This window comes from Peromyscus leucopus, chromosome 3 (genome assembly GCF_004664715.2).
Source record: "Peromyscus leucopus breed LL Stock chromosome 3, UCI_PerLeu_2.1, whole genome shotgun sequence".
NCBI lineage: Eukaryota > Metazoa > Chordata > Mammalia > Rodentia > Cricetidae > Peromyscus > Peromyscus leucopus.
Genome location: NC_051065.1, coordinates 20,291,018 through 20,314,175, shown reverse-complemented (window position 1 = coordinate 20,314,175; position 23,158 = coordinate 20,291,018). Strand labels below are relative to the sequence as shown.

General features: G+C 38.1%; 1 protein-coding gene across 7 annotated transcripts in view; it reads left to right on the top strand.

Annotated features, from left to right (window-relative positions):
- Dync1i1 (dynein cytoplasmic 1 intermediate chain 1) overlaps nucleotides 1-23,158 on the top strand; it is a 312,403-nt gene that overhangs the window by 46,624 nt on the left and 242,621 nt on the right. For 4 of the 7 annotated variants that reach the window (XM_028869832.2, XM_028869830.2, XM_028869829.2 and 1 more), the window contains exon 5: nucleotides 13,994-14,053. The exons of the other annotated variants lie outside the window; for them this stretch is intronic. In XM_028869832.2, the coding sequence (XP_028725665.1) occupies nucleotides 13,994-14,053 (60 nt within the window). The remainder of the gene's footprint in view (nucleotides 1-13,993; nucleotides 14,054-23,158) is intronic. 7 annotated transcript variants of the gene reach the window in all.

The following is a 23,158-nucleotide window of genomic DNA, read 5'->3' as shown; positions in this document are numbered from 1 at the left end:
GCTTGTTTGGACACTAGAAATAACAGTGTTGCCCTTCCTTGAGTTGGCTCATTGAAGACCACACATCTTTCTTAATAAATGTGAACATCTCCATTAGTTGAGGCCTAAAAGAAACAAGGAAGGAGCCAAGTTCCATCAAACATGTACCCAGCTTTTCACTGTTCAACTTTGATTTGGTTGCTAGCCCTACTTTTAATTTCTCAAGCTGGCAATGTTGAGAACTCAGTCCTCGCACTTGCTATTCCTAGGAATTTTAGCAGGTGTTCACTGTTGTTACTTAGGGAGTCCGTTACCAAACTTTGATTACATTCTCTATGTCCAGAGACTCCTGGGCCAGGATGTGGGCATGCTCTAATTTGGCCCCTAAAGGGATAGCTGAAGAGTAAGCAGTGGAGAGAAGAAAGACAACATGATAGTCACAGTCACTCTCTTACGTTGATTGTGTTCTCCGGGATTCCTGCACACAGGTGCCCCCAGGAGGTGATATGAAGGAACATGGAGTGGAGGCTTGTAGTGACCAGTTAGTGAGCAGCCCCCTGTTCAGACACACACAGTTTTCCTTCTAGTTCAAGCTGTTGAGCTCTAGCAGCGGGGACCCAGGTTTTCTGAATCTCCTAGTTGTTCACAAGAAGCTAGAAATCACTTTCATTAAAAGCAGACATGAGTGCGTGACCTCTAGCTGTGATTCTTTTTTTTTTGTTTTTTTTTTTTTTTTTTGTTTTTTTTTGTTTTTCAAGACAGGGTTTCTCTGTATAGCTTTGTGCCTTTCCTGGAACTCGCTTTGGAGACCAGGCTGGCCTTGAACTCACAGAGATCCGCCTGCCTTTGCCTCCCAAGTGCTGGATTAAAGGCGTGCTCCACGGGAGAAAATCGAGAAAATCGTAAAATACTTGAATCAAGCTTCAGATAAAGGAGACAGCCAACCCCCCACCCCCCACCCCCGCCCCCAAATGCATGCATGACAATCAGCCTTTGGGTTGTCTCTGTACCTTTCAACCTTTCCCTACTTAAGGACCTTTCTGTTGAGAAAGAGATGTAAAACTTTGCACTTCTATTTTTCTAAATAATCCATTTTCAGATGCATTTCTTCTGGAAGTACACTATTTTCATAGAGAACTAAGCAATGTGTTAAGGAACCTGTGGCTAAGCAGAACATGGGGGTGCATTCTTAAACCCAAGCATTTGACAGGCTGAGGCAGGAGGGTCATGAGTTCAAGGTCAGCTGGTGCTACTTAGTAAGCCTCGATTTCAAACACACACACACACACACACACACACACACACACACACACACACACCAGAAAATACCCCGAGACTCATCCAGAATTGCCCTGAGCAGTGCGCTTGTATTTTTCTCTCAGAGATGAAGTAGTAAGATCAGGATTTCCTCAGGTGTACCTGCTTGCTGGTGTGCTCAAACATGAGCATCATGTTTTGGCAAGCCTCTGGAAGCAGCGGGCACTGCTTTCAGTTTTAGAAGCATGAAAGCAAAGGCTTTGGTGGGGGCAAAGCCGGTTTATTTTAGCAAATTGTCCTTGTGATTTGGGGCAGCACACATCTTCTGTCATCTGTTGCTTTGGAGGCTTCAGAAGGCCTTTGAGGGGTGTTGGTGATAACAACACAGTTGGATAATATTTAACATTTACTTGAGGGCTGGAAGAATGCTATCACATTCCCTGGGGGCTCCACTGGCCTCTCGTTAAGACATTTGATGGTTTCTGTACCAACATGTTGTTGTCATTCTGCTCAGCCTCGTGGGGCGCAGCTGGCAGCATGAAATTCCGACTGGCTTCACAGTTGACAAGCCTCTTGGAAAACTTGCTGAAAAAGCTGACCTGTGCTCTTAGCACTCTGGGAACAATGGCAGTTCTCCTCACAAGACACCACTGTCCTTTCCTTCACCTCCTTAAGTGCTTGTATTGTTGCTGTTGTTGTTTTTAACCTAGTGAATTGTTTTGAAGGAGGGAGGCAATTCTTCCCACCCCAGTTACACTCCAGAGAGTTCCACTTCATTATAGCCAAGTTCTGACTAGAGTAGGTAGCTAGGGGCCAGAGAGCAATCCCTGCTAAAGGCTGCTTTCATTAAAATGCAGGAAAATTGGCAGCGAAGAAAAGAATCATTTCCGGAAAAACCGAGCACAAAGTTTGAATTCTGAGAAGAATGAATTAGGAATAGCTTAGGACGCCTTGCTCTTGTTTTGAACGTAAAGTTCCAGACAGATTTATGATTTTGTTTTAATAAAGTAGATGAGTGTTATAATATAAGAGAATATCATATTTCAGTTTTTAGAATTCCATTTTCAATGTTTTTTTTTTCCATGGAGAAGTGACTTTTTTAAAAACAGTTAGTATTATCTTTGCAGAACCTCAGCCTGGAAACATGCTGACACCCTGCTCTCAAAAGTTTGCCTATTTGCTTAGAATATGAAATCTTTTCAAAGATTTCAGAATCCAGTTAACACATCTGTTCATACCTCATGGTGCACATAAATTCTTCTATTCCTCTGCCAGGATTTAAAGCTCAAACTAAAAATGTCTTCCAAGAGTCAGAAGGAAATTGGCATACTTCATGTCTCTTATGAAAACAGTGCATTGTAAATAGAAAGTTTGCAAAATCCCCTTTTACTCATTTTGAGAGCAGCAAATGCTTTAGCTAAAAATATAAAATAATTCCCAATTATAATGGTATAAATTAAATATTTTAAAACTTAAAGAGTTACAATTATTTGTTTTATAATTTCTGATTTTGGTTCTCTAGACCACTTCTCATTCACAACTTCTTTTTGTGATATTTTCTCCTTCTCTTGGCTGATTTAATATAATCAGTTAACTATTTCTAAGTTAATAATAATGGACAAAGGACATGCTCTTAGAATTTAAAAACTTAATTATATTAATAAAGTATTTGAAAGGGTAACTTTATTTATAAACATGGATATTTTTATAAAAAGCCTTAATATATACAGCTAGAATACCACACAGTGCATGGAGAATGCTAATATGGTTGATTATTATTGGTTAAAAATGCAAGAGTAGTCTAATGCATGAAAAGATCAAAGAGGGAAGTGGAGTTATTACAGCATATAATTAGAGGATACGTGAAGAATCCAGACCCCTTTTGCTGGGTTTCAAGACTAAGCAGTTTTCTTTCTATAAGAATATTAATCTGAACCCATTAGAAAATGTCCTCTATGCACTACAATTGAAGAAAGCATATTTTATAGACCTTGAAGAAAAATGACTTTTGTTTATTTGAGTGTATATCTTCCTTGGGAAATAACAAGTTCCTTGAAAATGAGAACTAAATTTGAAATTGAATCCATGTAGTAGGCATTTGGGGAATGTTCTTGAATTTGTGAATTAATCATTACCCCATTTTTTTTTTATTGAGCGCATCATTGAGGCATCGTGAGCATTAGTCATTTTCCCAAGTTCATGCAGAACATAACTCAAGCTCTTGTTTTGACCTCTGCTGATTTTCTTGAGTTTTCATAAGCCATACCTGTGCTTCACATCATCTCAAATAATTAATATAAATGCCTCAGAAGATTATACTGAAAATGGAAAATTGATATTGGTAAAGCACCTAGAAGAACCAGGACATAGTAATTGTCAGTTAGCTCTTATTATTGTAGTCATATGCTTTTTCATATTTTGATTTATATATTTATCAGATGGGAAGAGAACTTATAAAATTTTTCTCATAGAGCATGTAGATACCATTATCAAATTTGACAAGCATGCTTATATACTTATATCTTCATCCAAATAATTGTGTAAAATTTTTGAACATCAAGACATGGCTAGATTAAAGTCTACATCATTAGAGTTAGCTAAGCCTTGCTCGTGTACCATCAGATTATGAAGCAGAAATGAATCTATGTACATGACAATATTCAGACCATATCAATTATTTTTATTTATATAGTTGGCTCATAAAAACTTCATACTTACTCTCTCCTCCTGTTTTACTGTGGGATGTTTAAGTTTTCAAAAACACAGCCACACCAACAGCTGTTCTTCCCTGAAAAATATGGAATGTGCATTGACCTCACAAAGTTCACCTGGATTTCAAGGTTGAACCATGTAAGAACTTTCCAAAATGACTTCACATATAAAAACCTCACATGGTAACTGAATATTGTACAATCTTCTATTGTAATAATAAAGGCATCCCCTAGCACATCAACAAAATAATCAACAAGTCAGAAAAGGAGGTCTCTGATGTTTGATCTTAATAAATGGCATGAAGAATTATAATAATATCAACTGCTATCCTGTGTTTTAGCAAACATGTTTGTTTGTTCACTGTAGTCTTGCTATCATCACCAAGATCTAGTTTCCAATAAATAGAGCCATTTAATCCCACTCAACATTGTATTAGAACTTTAAACATCCATGCATTTATTTTTGGAGTGTGTGTTGTATGTGTGTGTTCTTGTTGTGGTTGCATTTGTGCATGCATATGTGTGAATGTGTGTGTGGAGTCAGAGGTTAGTGTACACTGTCCTCTTTAATTGCCTCTACCTTAGTGCTTGACACAAGGTCTCTTACTGAACCTGAGCTCATCAATCCTGTTGGCTGGCTGGCCAGTGAAATGCAGCGATCCCCCTGTGTGTCTGCCCCAGCTCATGCACTAGGTGGCAGATGTGTGCCCCACACCTGGTTTTCATGGCTTACTGGGGATCTGAACTCTTATCCTCAAGTTTATATGTCAGGACCTTTTCTGACTGAGCCATCTCCCCAGCTACCTAGTATTTTATTCTTAATAAGCACTATTGAAATGTTGCTTGTGCATTCAATATAACTATAAGACATAAACAAGTCAAAGTAAGTACATAAAACATCACTGTCCCACCACCAAAGATGAGCACCCTACTGTATATTCTTTCATATCATATCTATGACATCTTATATACATCAATGTTAATAGTTAATCTATTTTCCTGGTCAAGTATCTTTATTTTTCTATTTCAATTTAATTTAATATCAATATCATCTTCCAAGTTCCCTAATTACCTCCACAATAATCCCATAGCACTTGGAATTGATACCTGTCCTCCCATGTACCAACATTTGCTATTTAGGAAGGTGAGTGATCCCAAATGCAACATAACGAGTGAGTGCTGAAGCATTTAGCAGAGGACAGAGTTCCCAAGGGAAGCATGAGAGTGTGCCTGACTTCCAGATCCTCATGTATTTCATGAATCCAGGACAGATTTCTGCTCTAGAATGCTAGTCTTGCAGAGAGATAATAATTAGTTTTTTGTGGACATAATACTTGCATCAAATCTGCATGTGTGGTATAGTCTGCACTTCTCTGGTTGACCACTCAGGGAACGCTTATCTGAGGAAATTAAAGAGGGTTGGAATAGTTGATTGTGGGCAACTTGCACTAACTGCAGGTGGACACCACTGGTTCTCCGAATGGCCTCAGAAAAAGCATAGGTATAGAGGTTTAACACCCAGCAGAGTATCTTCAGAACTTTCACTCATACCCACAATCAGATTCTCCAGGACTCTGAAGCTACATAAGGCTTAGAGACTTTTGACCCACTTTTATAAAGACGTTGTCATCTCCCATGGCAATCTGGTAAATTAGAAACTAACGGGAAGGTATTAAGGAGTTAATAAGGGTGAAAGAGTAACCAAATAGCTAAAAACTGTAGAGAATTGAACAATATCAAATTGTATTTATTCAAACAATTGTATATTATCAGTATGTGAGGAGAATTTTACAGGATGCCATCAGTTCACTGGATTTCAGAGAAACTGATGACACTGGTTTAAAGCTGACTGAAATTCAGTTTCTTCTGGCTTGAAAGATGGCTCCCTTGAGTCAGTTCCTAGCACCCAAGAAACACAGTCAGCTGACAACTACCTGTAACTCTGGTCCCAGGGGATCTAATACCCTCTTCTGGACTCACATGCACATAGCCACACATAGATATGCATACATATAATTAAAAACAATGAAACATAAATTTTTTAAAGGTCACTCTCTTTGGCAACTAAGATTACAGCATAGGATTTTTTCCTCCTTATGTAGCACATTAATTGATCAGTTAAAATTTTGACCTCTTATGGCTCTGTCATCAGGCAGAATGTACTATGCCTCTCATATGGCACTACTCACAAATCAAGCATCTGTTTTGGCAATGGATGCTGTGCCTCCTTCCAGAGAAATCACTTGCTTGGCAATAGGCTTCTGTGTAAGATTGGAGTGAACATGTCCTTGTGGCATGATGGAAATTCTTCATTTCATTTTGAGTCCAGCTCAGATGGACATCCCAGTGGCTTCACATGGCCTCAATGGAGCTCCAGCATTATAGAGAAGATTCTTACACAGGAAATTATTAAAGGAGGCTTTCAAAAAAGACTCTGATGTGAGTATATATTGCTATGTGCCAATTTTGTTTCTAACATAAGAAAATCCTTATCCACATCATTGCCAGTCCCAAATATGGAATAATTGGGACTTGGAAGTAAAACATCAACTCGTTATCTAAATACCATCCTTTACTTGACATCATTTTAATGAATGTGACAGATTGAGTGATATGATGGATTTTAAAAATGCCCTTAAGTACTTAGTGTTTTGCTTCTGAAACAGCATTTTAAAAAAATTAGGTATCTGGGTAAGACATTGACTAGAGATTTATGCCAGGCACTGTGTTCGTATTAGCCTGAACTCTTTCCATGTCTTACTAGGAGCTAATGAAGATATGTGGCCCCAGAGCTCAGGACAATTGTGGTACATGGGATGACTCTGTGTCATGCCCTTGACCTGTTTCTCCATCTTGGAGAGAACAGAAGTCCATGGACACCTGAGTCCCAGTTGCAGGGACTCACTAAAGTTGCCTTGGGATGAGAAGATAGAGACTTCTTTTGATCCTCAGCATAAAACAGCAACCTAGGCAGGACTGTAACTATAGGTTCTCCTTCCTCAGTGTGCAAGTGAGTCTGGAATCTCCTCTGAGAGCACATATGGCATCAAGACATACAGGATTGAGTTCTCTAACATATAGGGACACAGGCACAAACAACCACAACCCCACAAAAAGACAGGAAAGCAGAAGGGTAACTAACTGTGCACAGGAAGGGGGTCAGCAGGGGTGGGGAGGGGAACAAGAGTGGATAATGGCGGTAAATACAATCAAGATGCATTATGTACCTGAAAATGTCACAATGAAGACAATATGTGCTAATAAAGACAAAACACTGAATTATTCATAAAAATGCTTTGGTGGATATTTAAAAAGTGAGGCAGACACACTGACTCAGTCCTCCCCTTCTCTCTCTCATATATTACATCCTGACTGTAGTTCCCCTCCCTCCTCTCCTCCCAGTCCTTCCTCTCCACCCCCCAATCCACTCCTCCTCCATTTCCCTTCAGAAAAGGGCAGGCTTTGTAGGGATATTAGCCAAGCATGGCATATCAAATTGCAGTGCAGTCTTTTATTTTTTAATGAAGAAAATAAAAAAGTATTCATTTAGAACAAGGTGACCACATACTTCACATCCATCTGCAGGAAATGCAGGTAAAGCATTCATTGGTTCATTTTTTTCAATATTTCCGTCAATAAATACTTGAGACTTTATGGTCTGTAAGACACTATGCACATCTTCAGGAAACATAAAGTTGGTTCTTTCTTAGAGAGAGCCTCCCTCTATTTAATGAAGCCACCTAAGGAGATGTTGTTGTAATTGATAGCTTTAAATATGTGTACTTACAGAGATGAACAATAATGCAGTAAACCATTATTCCAAAAACACCTGCAACAGGTTTTTAATACTGTGATGAGGACTGGTGATTTTAACTAATTATTACTGTCCATAGTGATACATATTGGATACTTGGAAAATGTTTATTGGTGTGTGTGTGTGTGTGTGTGTGTGTGTGTGTGTGTGTGTGTGTTACATAAATCTGGATGAGATTGGTGTAAAGATGAAGACATAACTAAAGGCAAGGCAGCTATGGTCCAGAGAGGGACAAGCACATCCTGGACAAACTGATTTAAGATGCATGCCACTCCAGAGGAAATCTTGGCTGTTGTTATAGGAGCTAAAGAACAAGGTAAGGATTGTCTTTCAGAAATAAGAGAGAAGTCCAGTTTCTGGGCTCAGAGCAAAAGTCTTTGGTCCTGCTGTAAAAGTGTGATAATAAGATGGCTATTACTACGATCAAATGGGTTGTAGAGTGACCAAGAGAATAATTTAGTTAGCAGCCAAGGTACTTTTCTGACACTCGTCTCATAGATAGACAAATTGTTTCTGGATGGTGTTATTATTGAAGGCCAAGGTAATTTGAGCTGAGCCTTCTGGAATGCACATGTTTTGGAAAAGTTGAATGAGGAGAGGGACATCAGAAAGATAGGATGTAGAATGTGGATAAAACAGAAACAAGTATCAGACTCTGGGAGACTAGTTTTGATCACTAGTTTCCACACCTGTCCCTTATCACTCAATACACTTAGCTTGTTAAATTCTAACTTAGAGCAAATGTCTGAGATGAGTCCTGGGCTGCAGCATTTTTCTGTTTTCAAGGTCTGACCATTAATTTGTGGACCCAGTGATCAGATAGAGAAACTCTGCAAGTCTAAGTTAGGGTTGTGGGAGTGAATAAGGAATGGAAAGACAGATGAGGTAAGGAAGAGTAGGTTTGTCTACAGACGCATCTAACACAGATTTGAAAAGGTGAGATACGGAGTTCAACGGTGATAAGGATGTGGGGGTTGTGCAATCACAATGACCTAAGGTAAGGCAGAGAAGTGAGAAGAGGTGGTATAATCCTGACTGGGCACTACTATAGAATGAAGAGATCGAGGATGAAGAGCAGAACTTGACCATGGGACTTGATGACACAGAAACTGTCATCGTAATCACTGCCATTATTTATCATCACCACCATCATCTTCTTCTTTCTATGATCCTATTTTTTTCTGATGCTGTTTTACTTACAGACTGAGTCTCTTGAAATAAAACCTGTCCAGGGGTGATTCAATTATAGCTCTTGCTTCCCATTATCATATTGCTTTAAAAACTATACTGATTTAGATGTCAACAGCAGTATGGCAATGGTTCAGTGGTGTTGGATGTTAACATCACAAATGACAGTTCTTAGCTACTGTTTTCCAAATACTTATTGGACATTTTCTTGTTAGCCAAAACTCAGAAAGGATAAGAACAAAGACATTCTTAATAACTTAGGAAGTGATTATTTTACATGACATGGGAGGTTTCTGTGCCTAGTATTTTAAACAAACTCATAAAAGTGACCTTATTTGATATGTCTATAGCTGCTAAGCTGAATGTCGGAACATAGGACCACAATGTCTTTTAGTACAGAGTAGGAAAGGGGTTGTTGGATTACTCAGTATCTGAGCAAACTGAAGGTCCCTTGTGAGGGTTCCTCATAGATGGAAAGTTAATCCAAGAAGGCATGTACAGGTAACCAGAACAGACTAGAAGTTATTGTTCTAGAAGTTATTGTTCTCATGATAAATCGGTCAGTTGGCAGCTAAAGTCTACAGGGTCTCATAGAGTCACTCAGCCAACATGGCCAATGAAATAGGCACTGGTGACAATGAGTGTATGTTCAAATCCTACTCTGTCATGCAGGGGCCAAGTCAAATGGCATCTCTGATCTCCATAGAGAGAGAGAGAGTTTCCTGCTGTTGCTTCCAAAGGACAGAGGAAGCCCATCCCCTAGCCTGACCAGCCATACAGAAAAATCACTTAGTGGGGGGACTTACATATGTTCTTATCTTTAATCCCTTTTATGGCATTTATTTAGTTGTCATCTAGTATTAATTGAGATTCTTAGCTATGCCACACCCTGTACAACTGATGGGAATTGGTTTTTTCTTAGTATATGTCATCAGTATATAATTGAGTATGAATATCCATATGTCTCATTTCCCTTATTGAAATGTCACATTCTTAAGTGCATGCCCTGTGGCCCTCTGCACACCTGGGGTGCCACTGATGTATCATACATGGCTTTCTACCTTGTCCTATAAAGTCATTTGTGTACATCCTGTCACTCGTAGAGAACTGTAGTTCGCTTGAAATCTTTTACTCCTCCATCACAGGGTTTTATATACTAGGCCCTTAATAAACATTTCTTGAATAACTAAACAAATGTCCTGATCACAAATATTCTGTACTGTGCCCTGAGTCCATTAAATGAACATCTCAGAAAAACTGAAACATGAAACTAATGTCATAGTAAATACAATGATTTTTACATGAAAAAGGTATGATAATATTTTATAATACTACTTTCATTTCTATAAATAAATTCCCTGAAATATTTTAAATCCTCCAAGAAGGTGTAGGCTGAACTACTATTTTTCTTTCAATAATAGAGTAACTTGATAATGTTACAAAGTGATATTTATGTTAATTGGCACAATACAAATATTCCCAAAAGAGGATAACAAGACAAAATGTTGTCTATTAATGTTTTTATTCTAAAGGGCTTTAGGGCCGCTCCTTCCTGTGTTGGATATAGGAGAATGTTTGCCTGATAGTACAAAAGCCACACCCAGAGCCCCAAACTCTCACCTTGAAGTCCAGATGTGGCCTCCCTATGATGCAGCCACCTGCCTTATAAATTCTCTGTAAGTCTGCCCAGAGATAATTTGGTGAACATTTAATTCAAGGTCATATGCCATCCTTGAACACACAAACCAGTGTTTGCCTATTGAGGAACCAACTTTGAGTTCCTTTTTACTTAAAAACAAACAAACAAACAAAACAAAGTGCAGTCTGGGTAAATCTGACCTCTGCATAGACCATAATGGAAAACATGAAAAGACAATAAAAGCAGCACACGGGACAGTGCCCTGGATATCACTTCTCCCCCGGTAGCTTTCTGCGGGTGATGCCTGGGATTTCTTTTGCTGAATAAAGTGTTTGATGGAGCGAGACATGGCCGCCACACATTCATTTGCATATAACACTTCTGTTGCTCTGGTTAGAAAGGAAACACCATGGCTGGATTGACAGCTAAGCAGTTACAAGCATGTGCTGCCTGTGTAGAGGACCAGAGTTTGATTCCCAGCACCCATGTTGCACAGCTCACAACCACCTGTAACTTCAGCTCCAGGGGATCCAACATCCACTTCTGGTCTCCAAATGTGTCTGTATTCATATGCATACATACTCACACAGACATACACATTTGCACATAGTTAAAAGCATAATAAGTATTTTAAAATGCAAACATCAGACAATCTTTACCTCTTAAGTAGATGATTCTGATAGAAATCCAAAGACTAGTAGTACTCTTGCTGGAGTACAGTGGGTTCAATAGGTAACAGAAGAGCTAGACCACTTATAATTGCATTCTTCACATGCAGAGAAGAGTATAAAATTCCAAGAAAGGTCATTGCATCTGAACAAAATCTGAAGACACATTGGCTATCACCTGAGACCACCCCTAACATGGAAATGCATCTCAGTCCGTAAGAACTAGAGGTTACACTTCTGTCTGTAACAGAGGCAGTGCCCTTATGTAGATCTCTATAAGTGCTTGTAATGGCTTCCATCCCTGCTACTGTCTGAACCAAAGTGAAACCGGCATCTAGAGCAGGAAGAGCCACTTTCCTTGAGCAGAGAGTGGGTCCAGAGCAGTGATCCACACCTCTAGCTGCCTGTGAGAAGCATTAGGAGGGATTTCAGTAATTTTGATGTCTGGATCCTGCCCCAGACATTCTGGTTCTTTGGGATAACACAAACTGTACCTCAGCTGCTGGTAGAACTGAGCAGAAATGATGCTTTTTTTTTTTCCTGACACCTGAAAGGTTTCTGTCTACCCAGGCTTTCCCTGAAGACTGTCCCACAGGCAGCTTTGCACTTACCACCGGGGAACTTGTTACTCATACAAACCCTCAGACTGCACCCCAGGGCTACAACAGCAGAATTTCTGAGCTGGAGTCTGCATCTGATGCTTCACTGAGCCCTCACAGTAGTCTAGAATCAAGGTTAAGACCCTGGTGCCCAGTGTGATCCACAGACCTACAGCATGCAGATCCCCTGAAACTTGTCCAAAATGTAAAATCCCAAGCCACTGCAGCTCTATTAGACCAGAATTGGCATGTAAACAAAAATTTGGGGCATCTGCATGAACCTTAAAGCTTTAGAATTGCTTCTCTAAGAAACAGTGGCCAGTTAGTTCATGATCGCACTGGACTTGGACAACTGTCTGTCAGAACATTCAGGTAAGAAGCCAAGCACACAACCAGAGCTAAAGAGGAGAGCTCTGCATGTTCCTCCTTCCACCTTTGCAGGCAGAGCTGATGGAACTCTCAGGCAAGTAGGGCAGGGACTAAAAAAAATTACTGGTAGTAATAGGCATAGCTACTGTTTATCAAACTGTTGTTTGTGTTTTCCAGATAGACTTGCATTTAATCCATGCAGACAATCAGAAAAAGACTCATTCAGTCACTCATTCGTCATATATTCCATTTTATTAGATTCTGTGACGGGTGCAGTTCCAGGTACATCCCTGACATCTTAGAGATGTGGTTACACCTGCCATGCAGAGGCTAGAGTCCAGAATCAAACAATGTCAGTAATGAATGAAGGGACTACTGTGAAGAATAAAGTATGAGTACTGTGAAGAAGAGGGAGCATAATAAAAGAAAGAAATGAGAATGGTAAGGAAGTGCCACTTAAGATCTGGGAGAGAAGTGGAAGATCTCTGAGGAAGGAACATAGGAGGCAAGCTTTGAAAGATGCACGTTCCTGAGCCATGCAGATACCCGGTAGAAGAGGAGATACAACTTGGCCTAAAGTAGGAGCAGAGAAGAGAGGTCATATGTAAGTTCAGATGGTACTGCAAGCATGGCACTCATAGCATTATAAGCCAGGGTAAGTCTTTACAACAAGGAAACCAAGCAGGACTTCTCAAACCTTAAGATGTTCACGGTGACCTGAGAACCTTGTGAAGCTGTGGTGTGGAGCCAGTTAGTCTGGGGTGAGACCTGAGTGCCTGTCTTTTCAATGATCTCTCAAGAGATGCCAAGGCCGTTGCTTTTTAGTCTACATTTTTAGAAAGCAAAGGGGGTAAGAGGGCTGAGAGCTTGAACAGCTTTCCCGGTGTCACCCAGCTGGTAAGTCAAGCCAGATTTGAAGGGCACATGCCCCACAGCAAAGACACAGGATCCATCAGTTGTCTCAGAAAAACCTCATGCCTGATTTCACTGGGACAGAGTCTTTGTTGAAAAGTGTAAAGAGCCTACCTGAGGAAGGTCTCTGTGTATACTCTGATTATTATGAAATAGTTATCCCGTCTTATTTAAAAAAGGGGGAGTTGATGTCCACACAATTACTGATATTCTGTGCTATGTGTTACGAGACATATAGAAGATGTAAGACATAATTAGTCCCTGGCAACTTCAAGATAAATGATAACATTGGAGACCATTTTGGGTGCAATCTGTATAGATAAAATGACTCATTGGTCTCAAATGAAATGGCATTATATTTGTAGTAACTGAGCCAAGGAAGCCAACTGTTCCCCAGACCCTGAAGTCATGCTCCATTTAGTCTGACTTCCCCAGATGCCACTGTCCTTGTCCATCTGTATTTAATTCTCTTTGCTCCATGGAAGAGCTTAGAGCTCCAAGATGTGTTTGGGCTCTGACGTGTTGGGGAGATATGCAGCAGCTCACACACTCAAGTCAATGAATCTATAGTACAAATTGTGTGTGTGTGTGTGTGTGTGTGTGTGTGTGTGGTGTGCTTGAGGAACTGGCTCTAGGCTTTCTTCCATGGACACAGCCACATCTTTTCATATCAAGCAGCTACTCAAATGAAAGGCAGGCTCCTGACTTTCTTGTCATAATCCCTGGGGGTGGAGGGGATGTTCTGTGTGTGTATCGTATATGCCATGGCCTTGAAGAATGATGCGGTTTGCTTGGTTCTGTTGCCCTCCTCCTTTGTTAATTCTCTGTGTTCTTTTTCCTTTGTGCTGCACGATTAGGACCCTGCAGTGGGACACAGACCCCTCAGTGCTCCAGCTGCAGTCAGACTCAGAACTTGGGTATATGTCTGCTCTTTTGTTACTCCTTCTATGATTTCTTTGCTATAGTTGTGTTAAAATGCTGGAGCTGTTATTGCTCTTGGTTTCTTCCCCTTTTGTTGAAACTTCCAGTTTAATAAGTTTCTTTTCTTCCATTGTTTTCTTTATATAGCTTGGGAGAAAGTCTCTCTTTGTGGACAATGTCACAAAAAGATGGCTTTTTCCCTCCCCTTATTAATTCCTATTAGTGCAAAGTGACACTGATCCCTAAGAAATTACAAACAGAAGCCCATGCCTCCACTTAAAAGTGGAGCATATAAAGTCTGGGATTGGAGATACATATGGCTTTATCCTAACACTCTCCCTACTTACTAACAACTAATCTTGTCTGGGATCAGTACTAAAATGTTGTGTCTTGTTTGTGTTATTTACTTTTCATTTGTTACAGAATTCACAATAAACTCTTAATTTCAGTTCATTTTGAATAACTACATTTCTGTGAAAGAAGTCAATTTGCCCAATATTTCAAATACTTGGTATTGGGTAATGCCTCCTAAAGATAATGTTTTCAGATGGATGTCTTTCAGAGTTGAAGAGTCACCCATAAAGAGTAAAATACATAGGTTTAGGGGTTTTTTTGTCTTAGAAGATTGGGGTGAGCTACAGTCACACATGAGATATTTTCCATGGATGCTCTCACAGCTCACTATCAAGCTCAGAACTGAGTGTGTACTTTTTCCAGCTTCAAATACAGTTAAAGTAACTTGATATCAGCCATAGCAGGACTGTCTACACAGAAACTGAGGAAGACTATCATGACTGTCGTGGCTTCCCTCCCTTCAAACTGACATGATGGTATTTACCAATGTAAGACTAGATACCTCCAAAAATAGATACCTCAGGGTTTTATAGCAGCATTTTTTAAATAAACCAATATATCTGCAAATGGGCATTACCTCATTTGTTATCTACACTGAATTGTTTACATTGCTGGGCATCTGTCTCTGGGTTTCCATCTATTTCAACACCTACTGTGCAAGTCAGGCTAAATGGCAGCTGTGTGGTTCTTTGTGTGTGCAGAAATTCTTAACTGACTCACAGTGATACTAAGCTGAGGAATCTAACATCTTAGGTCCTGGTGCACTGGTTATAAATCAGTTCAGAAGAAGATAGCTGCAAATTTCTTTTTAAGAAACTTTTAAAATACTAAGTTTTGGGTTGTTTTGTTAGACCATCCATTATCTATGTCAAATTATATTTTTTTAATAATCAAGAAATATGACTATGTAAAGCAGAGAGGCAATAAGTACATAGTTACAGTCTGCACTGTTTCAGTATGGCATAGTGTTTTTAAACATAATTAACAAACAGAAGGAAGCTGTGTGACTTCACAATGACAGATTATAGGTGTATTGCAGTATTGCTAAGTTGCTGCTGTGGAGCAGTTAGGGATTTTCTTACCTGTATCTGCATTCGGGGGAAACTCAGCATGTAAATTAAAGTATTCTGGTGTAGATGAAATTCAAAACAGTCTTAGTAAATAAGAAACACAGGGCCAAATACAGAGGTAACAGTCAAAGAGGTCAGAGAGCCATGACTACCTTATCTTACCACCTCGCCACCATCACTTCCCCAGAGAGATTCTTCCTGTGTGACTTGTGTTTTTATTGCTTTCCTGTTCTGCCTTCTCATTGGCTCTAAGCCCAGCCACATGACTTCCTCATCACTGCCTGTCTATACAGACCTCCAGGTCTCTATGGTTGGTACTGGGATTAAAGGCTTGTATAAACACGCTTGGCTGTGTCCTTGATCACACAAAGACTCTGCCTGCTATGTGATCAGATTAAGGGCGTGTGCTACCCCCACCAGACTTCCGCTTATGGCTAATTATGTGACCTCACTATGTGACCTCTGATCTCCAAGCAAACTTTATTTATTAACATACAAATAAAATCACATTTCAGCACAGTTAAAATATCACCACATTTCCCCCTTTTATTCTAATAAAAAGAAAAAAGCTATAACGAATATAAAAAAACTATATACAATAAGTATAAAACTATATACAATATATACAAGCAATAAATTTCTCAACAATGTCTAGTCCCTTTGCATTTGACAGACCCAGAGAAAATATTCCATTATCTATCCTATTTGTTAAGTCTAAAATGTACCTGATTCATTTTTTATCCTAACTTATATTACTAACAGAGAACCATCTTATGATAGCTTTCAAATTTATACACTTACACCACTTTAGTTTCTTTTCTGAAATTCTTAACAAGGAAAACTATAACTATAACAAATCTCTTACTAACTATACCTATCTAATCTTCAACTTACTATAACTATCTAATCTTCAACTAACTATAACTATTTAATCTTTAACTAATTATAACTATAACTATCTAATCTTCAACTCCCTCAGAGACCCAAGAAGGAAATAATGTTCCTAATAAAACAGGAAGTGCATGCAAGCATCTTCCAAAAACAAAAAATGTGAGTTGACAGAAATAGCCAGCTGCTTGGACAGTCACCCAAGGTTTCTCTGCAACATTGGGGCATCATCTTCAGCCTATAGATTTAGCATATCTGACAGATTATTTGTGAAATAGGATGTACACAAGGCCTACAGTTCAACCTCACATTTGGTGAGAACAATCTATGTACCAGAAACATCTGAATTCCACCAGTGTCCTGTCATGATTCAGGATTTTAAATTCTGGAAAATGATGTTTTTGAAATTCAGCTCTCCATTCTTCTCGGCTTGTGGTAGGATTCATCTATTTTATTAAATGCCAGTCTACCTTTGAGAGGTTAGACTCCATCAGCCTAGTTAGTCTTTCAAGAATAACTGTTTCAGCTGCTGTTCCACTGCACACCAGAAGCCATCAGTCCACTGCCTGTTCAGCTGCCTTTGAAGAAAACGGTACTGTACCTTTTCCAGATTGCAAAAGCCACTTCAGGGATGATGCCATATTGTCCTGGCCTCAGAGGATGCCTGTTGCTAAAGCCACAACCACACTTGTCTTGGCAAGAATCAGTAGTCCTTTGTTTCGTGTCCTGTCTGTCCATTTTGTCCTATTTATCAGCAGTCAATTCGAGGACACTTTGTTGTCCAGTGGCTAACTTTTACCACAATGAAAGTTAATTCCATATGCAGTTTCTTCAATGCCCATATCTTCCCTGAAGTAGATTGGTGCTGCCAGGAGCTGACATGTCTCATAGTCATAAAAAAGAAAAAAATTCTAAGTATTAAAACATTTTAAATGCCATATTCTGCAAATCTCTGAAGGGTTTGAAGATGAACTGTCTATCTAAAATATCTTGGCTTGACCTTGAAAACTTACCTAATATGACTACAAGTTTAATTGTAATGTCTAACTACTAACTTTCATTTCTTTATGTCTTAATCATTGGTAATAATAACATTTAAGGATTAACAAATTGTATTACATTGTTAAATGAACTGTATAAGTACAATATCTTGAACAAGATTAGAAATATATGTATAGCATTTTCTAACAATCTCAATCTCAATATATATAATTTGTATACAATATACAAAAATCAATCCAATGTACAGTATTTAAAACTAGTAATTGTCTTTTAAAAGTAGATTCAATAATCTATCTTTTTATCTATATCGTATCTATATCTTCTCTTTACTTTTCAGAGTAGATTAAATAATCTACCCTCTAGCATTTCTATATATATTTTTTACAAGAGCCTTTTCCTAACCATTAACAACAAGAACTTGTAACCAACCCTCCTAAACAATGAAAATTATCCCAGGCCCAAAACCCATTAAAAGACCAAAAACCACCTGCCTCATACCACCTCTTTGGGATTATGGGCATCATGTTCTTAAAATTGCTTCCTGTTGGTTGTGGGCAAAGGCATCTTTATTCTAAAAGGAAAATTTTTGGGTTAATTATTAAGTTATAAGAAAGGTAGCTATATCATTTGTTGTCCAGTCTCTGCATAATGCCACAGTTCAGGGCTTATCTCAAGCCCTTGTTCAAGTAGTCTGTGAAACTGGGTCATCTTAGCTAGCTATGTCAAAATTTCTCTGAGCACTTTGTAGTCCAAAGCTGATCTGTAGATGATGTTTGTCAGCTTATTGGTATTATTATTGTCCACATGGAATCATTGTTGTGGGGTACCATGATCTTTCTGGAGACTTCAAATTCAATGTTAGGCCTGGTTGTGATTTCCTGCAGAAAACTGATAAAGACTCGAACATAAAAACATGTATAATCAGCTAACTGAACTCTTTTTCTACAATTAGTAAGTACTCTATATGACCATTAATATCATAACAAAAGTTAAAAATATGTATTAATCTTATAAATTTTGATATAAAATTCATACTTGAAGAAAAGTTTAAAGAATCAAAATAGAATCAAAGAATTGAGATTAATAGCAATAGAAAAGTCCCTTAATTTTTTGTTTTCTCCTGTCCCATATTATAAGATGGCTCTTTCTTCTGGCATGATACAGAGAGTTTTCCTTTTCCTTTTAACAACATGCTTGGGTTTAAAGAAGGAGAGAGCCATTCTTCAACTCCAAAGCCAGCTTTAATTTTTAATTGAACTGGGACTACAAGAAGAACAATAGTGTTAAATGTCTTTAGAGAAGAGCAGAAACAAATATTTAGGAAGACTTATGAAATTTCGTAGATGATATACCAATAAGCCAATTTACTCCTTTTCATGGGACATTTTTTCTAGATGATTTGTTCTTTTTCTTCAGATGTCTCATTTGTCCAGTGTTCTTCAGATAACTTAGCCTTCATTCTTCTTAGAGACAAGCAAACAAACAAACAAACAAAAAAACCTTTCACCAAGACTAACTTTGTGGAGGTTCCCTTTTGGCAAGTTAGATCTGATTAAATGAAAATGCATATGTTAATGGTATAAGTTAGTTTAAATTGGATGGTCATGCTGGTTGATGAACAATCACCTCTTCTAATTAAGATGTCTCTCTTGTTCAAATCGAACCTTTATCAATGTTGATGATATCCACAGCTTATCTTCTGAAGAAACAAAAGCAAAACCTCGTCCCCAATGTAACACATATCCTGGTTTCCATTCTGAGGTCAGCACATCCTTAAAGTATATAGGCTGATTTAATTCTGTAGTTTTTTTTTTCTATTATCCAATATCTCTCTGCAGCTGTTGTTCCTTTCTCATTGGCATTGAAAAACATTATGCAGCCTATTTCTGAGGGGTTTTGTTTACTTAGCATATCCTTTAGAGTTCTGTTTGATCTTTCTATAACTACTTGGCCTGTAGGATTATGTGGTACTCATGTAATATGCTTTATCTTGTAATAAGCAAAAAAAAAAAAAAAAAAAAAAACTGTTTCATTTTAACAGAGACATATGATGGAGCATTGTCAGTTTTAATTTGTGCAGGTATACCTATGATGGCCATAACTTCTAGCAAATGAGTGATTACAGAATCAGCTTTTTCAGAACTCAAAGCAGTTGCCCATTGAAATCCTGAATAAGTATCGATGGTATGGTGTACATATTTCAATTTTCCAAATTCTACAAAGTGAAACACATCCATCTGCCAGATTTTATTCCTCTGAGTACCCTTTGGGTTACATCCTGCTGGTAATGGTGTATGATTGTAAAAGGAACAAGTAGGACATTTCCTTACAATTTCCTTGGCTTCTTGCGAGGTTATAGAAAAATCCTTCTTTAAACATTTACTATTGACATGAGATTTTTTATGAAATTCTAAGGCCTCCAGCACATTTCCTATCAATCTTGTCATTACTTTGTGCTAAAGGGCCTGGCAGATCAGTATGGGATCAGATGTGAGTTATATATAAGGGATGCTTCCTATTCCTGATTATATCTTGTAACTGAATAGTGAAGTTAATTCTGAAGCATCAGGGATAAATTCTGCAGTCTCAATATATAATACCACTCTTTCAGCATACCGAGAGCCAGTAACTATGTTGAGAGGTTCTGAAAAATCCATTAATACCAACAGAATAGCATACAATTCCAATTTTTGAACCAAATTATAAGAACTTTGAAAGACTTTACTTAAATTTTCTGATTTGTAACCTTCCTTTCCTTGTTTTTTTGCATCTGTACAAAATGTACGAACTCCAGATGTGGGTATTTCCCATATGATGCCAAGCAAAATCCAATCAGCTCTCTTTATAAGTTCAATTATATCTCTTTTGGGATATTTGCTGTTAATCTCTCCCCAAAAATTACTGCAATCTCTTTGTTAAGGTTCACTTTCTGCCCATAATTTTTCAATGTCCTCCTTATTTAAAGGTACAACAATTTCTGCTGGGTCTATTCCTGATAATTGACAAAGTCTCAATTTTCCTTTTAAAATCAAGTCAGAGATCTTTTCCACATAAGTTTTTAATTTTTTACTCTATTTATTTGGTAGAAATACCCATTCCAATGTAATATCTTCCCTCTGCATTAAAATTCCTGTAGGAGAATGCCTAGAAGGTAAAATAACCAAAATGCAATCCAGTTTTGGATCGACATGATCCATGTGTCCTTCCTGAACTTTCTTTTCTACCAAGGCCAATTCTTTCTCAGCTTCAGGTGATAATTCTCTTGGAATATTTAAGTCCTTGTCACCTTCTAAGGTTTAGTCTATCTCTCCTAATTTGCACCCCTTGGGTTCTAATTTTTTATAGACCTATTTTATATCCTAAATAATTAATAGAATCTCCTCTTTGTATCTTTTCAGGAACAATTTGTAATCCCCAGTAAGGAAAATTTTTTTTTACTTCTTCAAACATTCTTTCTAAAGTATCTGCATTTAAGTTAGATAATAAAATATCATCCACATAATGATAAATTATAGATTTAGGAAATTTTTTTACATATCACTTCCAATAGCTGTTGTACAAAATATTGGCAGAGGGTTGGGCTATTCAACATTCCCTGTGGGAGAACCCACCATTGATATCTCTTAACTGCTTGAGAATGATTATAAGTAGGCACTGTGAAGGCAAAACTTTCTCTGTCTTTTTCTTGTAAGGGTATTGAAAAGAAACCATCTTTTAAATCAATAAGTATAAGAGGCCATTGTTTAGGTAACAGAGTAGGCAAAGGAATTCCAGATTGTAGAGAGCTCATTGGCTGAATTACTTTGTTAATTGCTATAAGATCTTTTACTATTCTCCACTTACCAGATTTCTTTTAAATAACAAGTACAGGAGAATTTTGAGGGCTGGTCGATTCTTCAATATGCTGAGCATTTAACTGCTCTTGTGCCAGCTCTTCTAAAGCCTGGAGTTTCTCTGTTGTTAAAGGCCATTGCTGAACCCATACAGTCTTGTCTGTTAACCATTTTAAAGGTAGAGCTATTGGTGTCTTTGAAAGATCATCAGTTGTTGTGCCCTGTTCTTGTATAATATGGATGGCAGGTGACCACTCATTAGAATAATACCTTCTAATATTTCTCTCAGAAAAGTGTGTTATTTTATGGTTTGTTTCTGAGGTTGGAGGAATATTAATCTGAGTAGTCCATTGTTTCATGAATAGATCATGACCCCACAAGTTCATAGCTATGTTAGCCACATATGGCTTTAATTTTCCTCTCTGTCCTTCTGGACCTATACATTTGAGCCATCTTGCACTCTGTTTCACTTGAGATAATGTTCCAGTCCCTAACAGCTGAATGTTTACCTTCTAAAGAGGCAAAGTTGGATATCAAAATTCTGGTGCAATTATTGCCACATCTGCACCTGTGTCTACTAAACTAGATAACAAAACATCATTTATTTGTATTGTTAATTTTGGTCTTTGTTCATTTATAGAAGTTTGCCAAAAAAAATTGCTTAATGCCTTCTCCTGATTTTTCTATTCTCTTTGCCTCAGCTGTTCTATCACCCTGAGTGGCCTGGTTTATTCCAATATGCATTTGGTTATTTAATTGCTCTGAGTAGTGGTTTCTTCTATGAAGGCAGAAAAGATCTGAACTGGATTTGCTGTGGGGGCCTGCCTGAGGCCCCTCTGGGAGTTTCTCAAGGACAGAAGCAAAGGATTACCTTGCCTCTCCCTTGTTGATCTACATTTGTTGGTCCAATATTTACCCTTACCACACCTTCTTCATACTCCAAAAGAAAGGGGAATTCTGTTGCTGTTCCTGGAATAAACATTCTTTCTAGGAACGTCCTGTTTACACTTCCTTTTCAAATGACCTTGCTTTCCACATCCAAAAATCTGACATTCCTCAAGCCCTTTAAATTGATTTCCTACCCACATATCATCATGGTCATGAGACTCAACATTAATTGTGTCCCTGATCCAATCCTTCAAGGGTGCAGAACTTGCTTTTAATGACATGATTATTCTTTTGTGTGCTGCATTCACGTTCTCAAAAGCCAAAGATTCAATTATTATCTGGCTAGCTTCTGAATTCAGGACCATTCTATTTACTGCTGAAGACAGCCTTTGTAAGAAATTCATGAAGGATTCTTTCAGGCCCTATATAACTTTTGTGAATGACTAAATTTTCTTTCCTTCTTCCTCAATTCTGTCCCATGCATTCATGGCTGCCATGCAGCATAGAATTAAGGTTTGGTTATCATATAAACATTGTCTTTCTATTTCAGCATATTGCCCTTCTCCAAGAAACTGATCCTTGGAAATTTCCACACCTCTAGCTCTCTGTTGACTTTCTATGGTCTTAGCCTCATCTCTGAACCACACATGCCACTGTAACTGTGCTCTGGGTTCCTGGACAGTGGTTACTAATTCTTTCCAGTCTTGCAGAATAATCCTATTATAAGTTGATCAGGAGTTTAACATTTGCTTTACAAATGGAGAATGTATGCCATGAGATACTATAGCTTCCTTATACCTTCTTAAATCTAACATTTCAACTGGAGTCCAATAGTTTGTACATGCCCTTGATCAGGGAGTTGCTGTATGGTTACCAGATAAATTAAATTTTATTGTTTGAAAACAGGCTGTCTTTCTATAACCTTATATTCCTGTTCTATAATTTCACCCTCAAATTCTTCTGTCTGAATCTGAATTTCTCTATAATTTATTTTAACATGTTTTTCTAAAGCTTTTATCTTGGCACTTAAATTGACTCTCTTTTTTTAAATTGTAAAATAAGGATA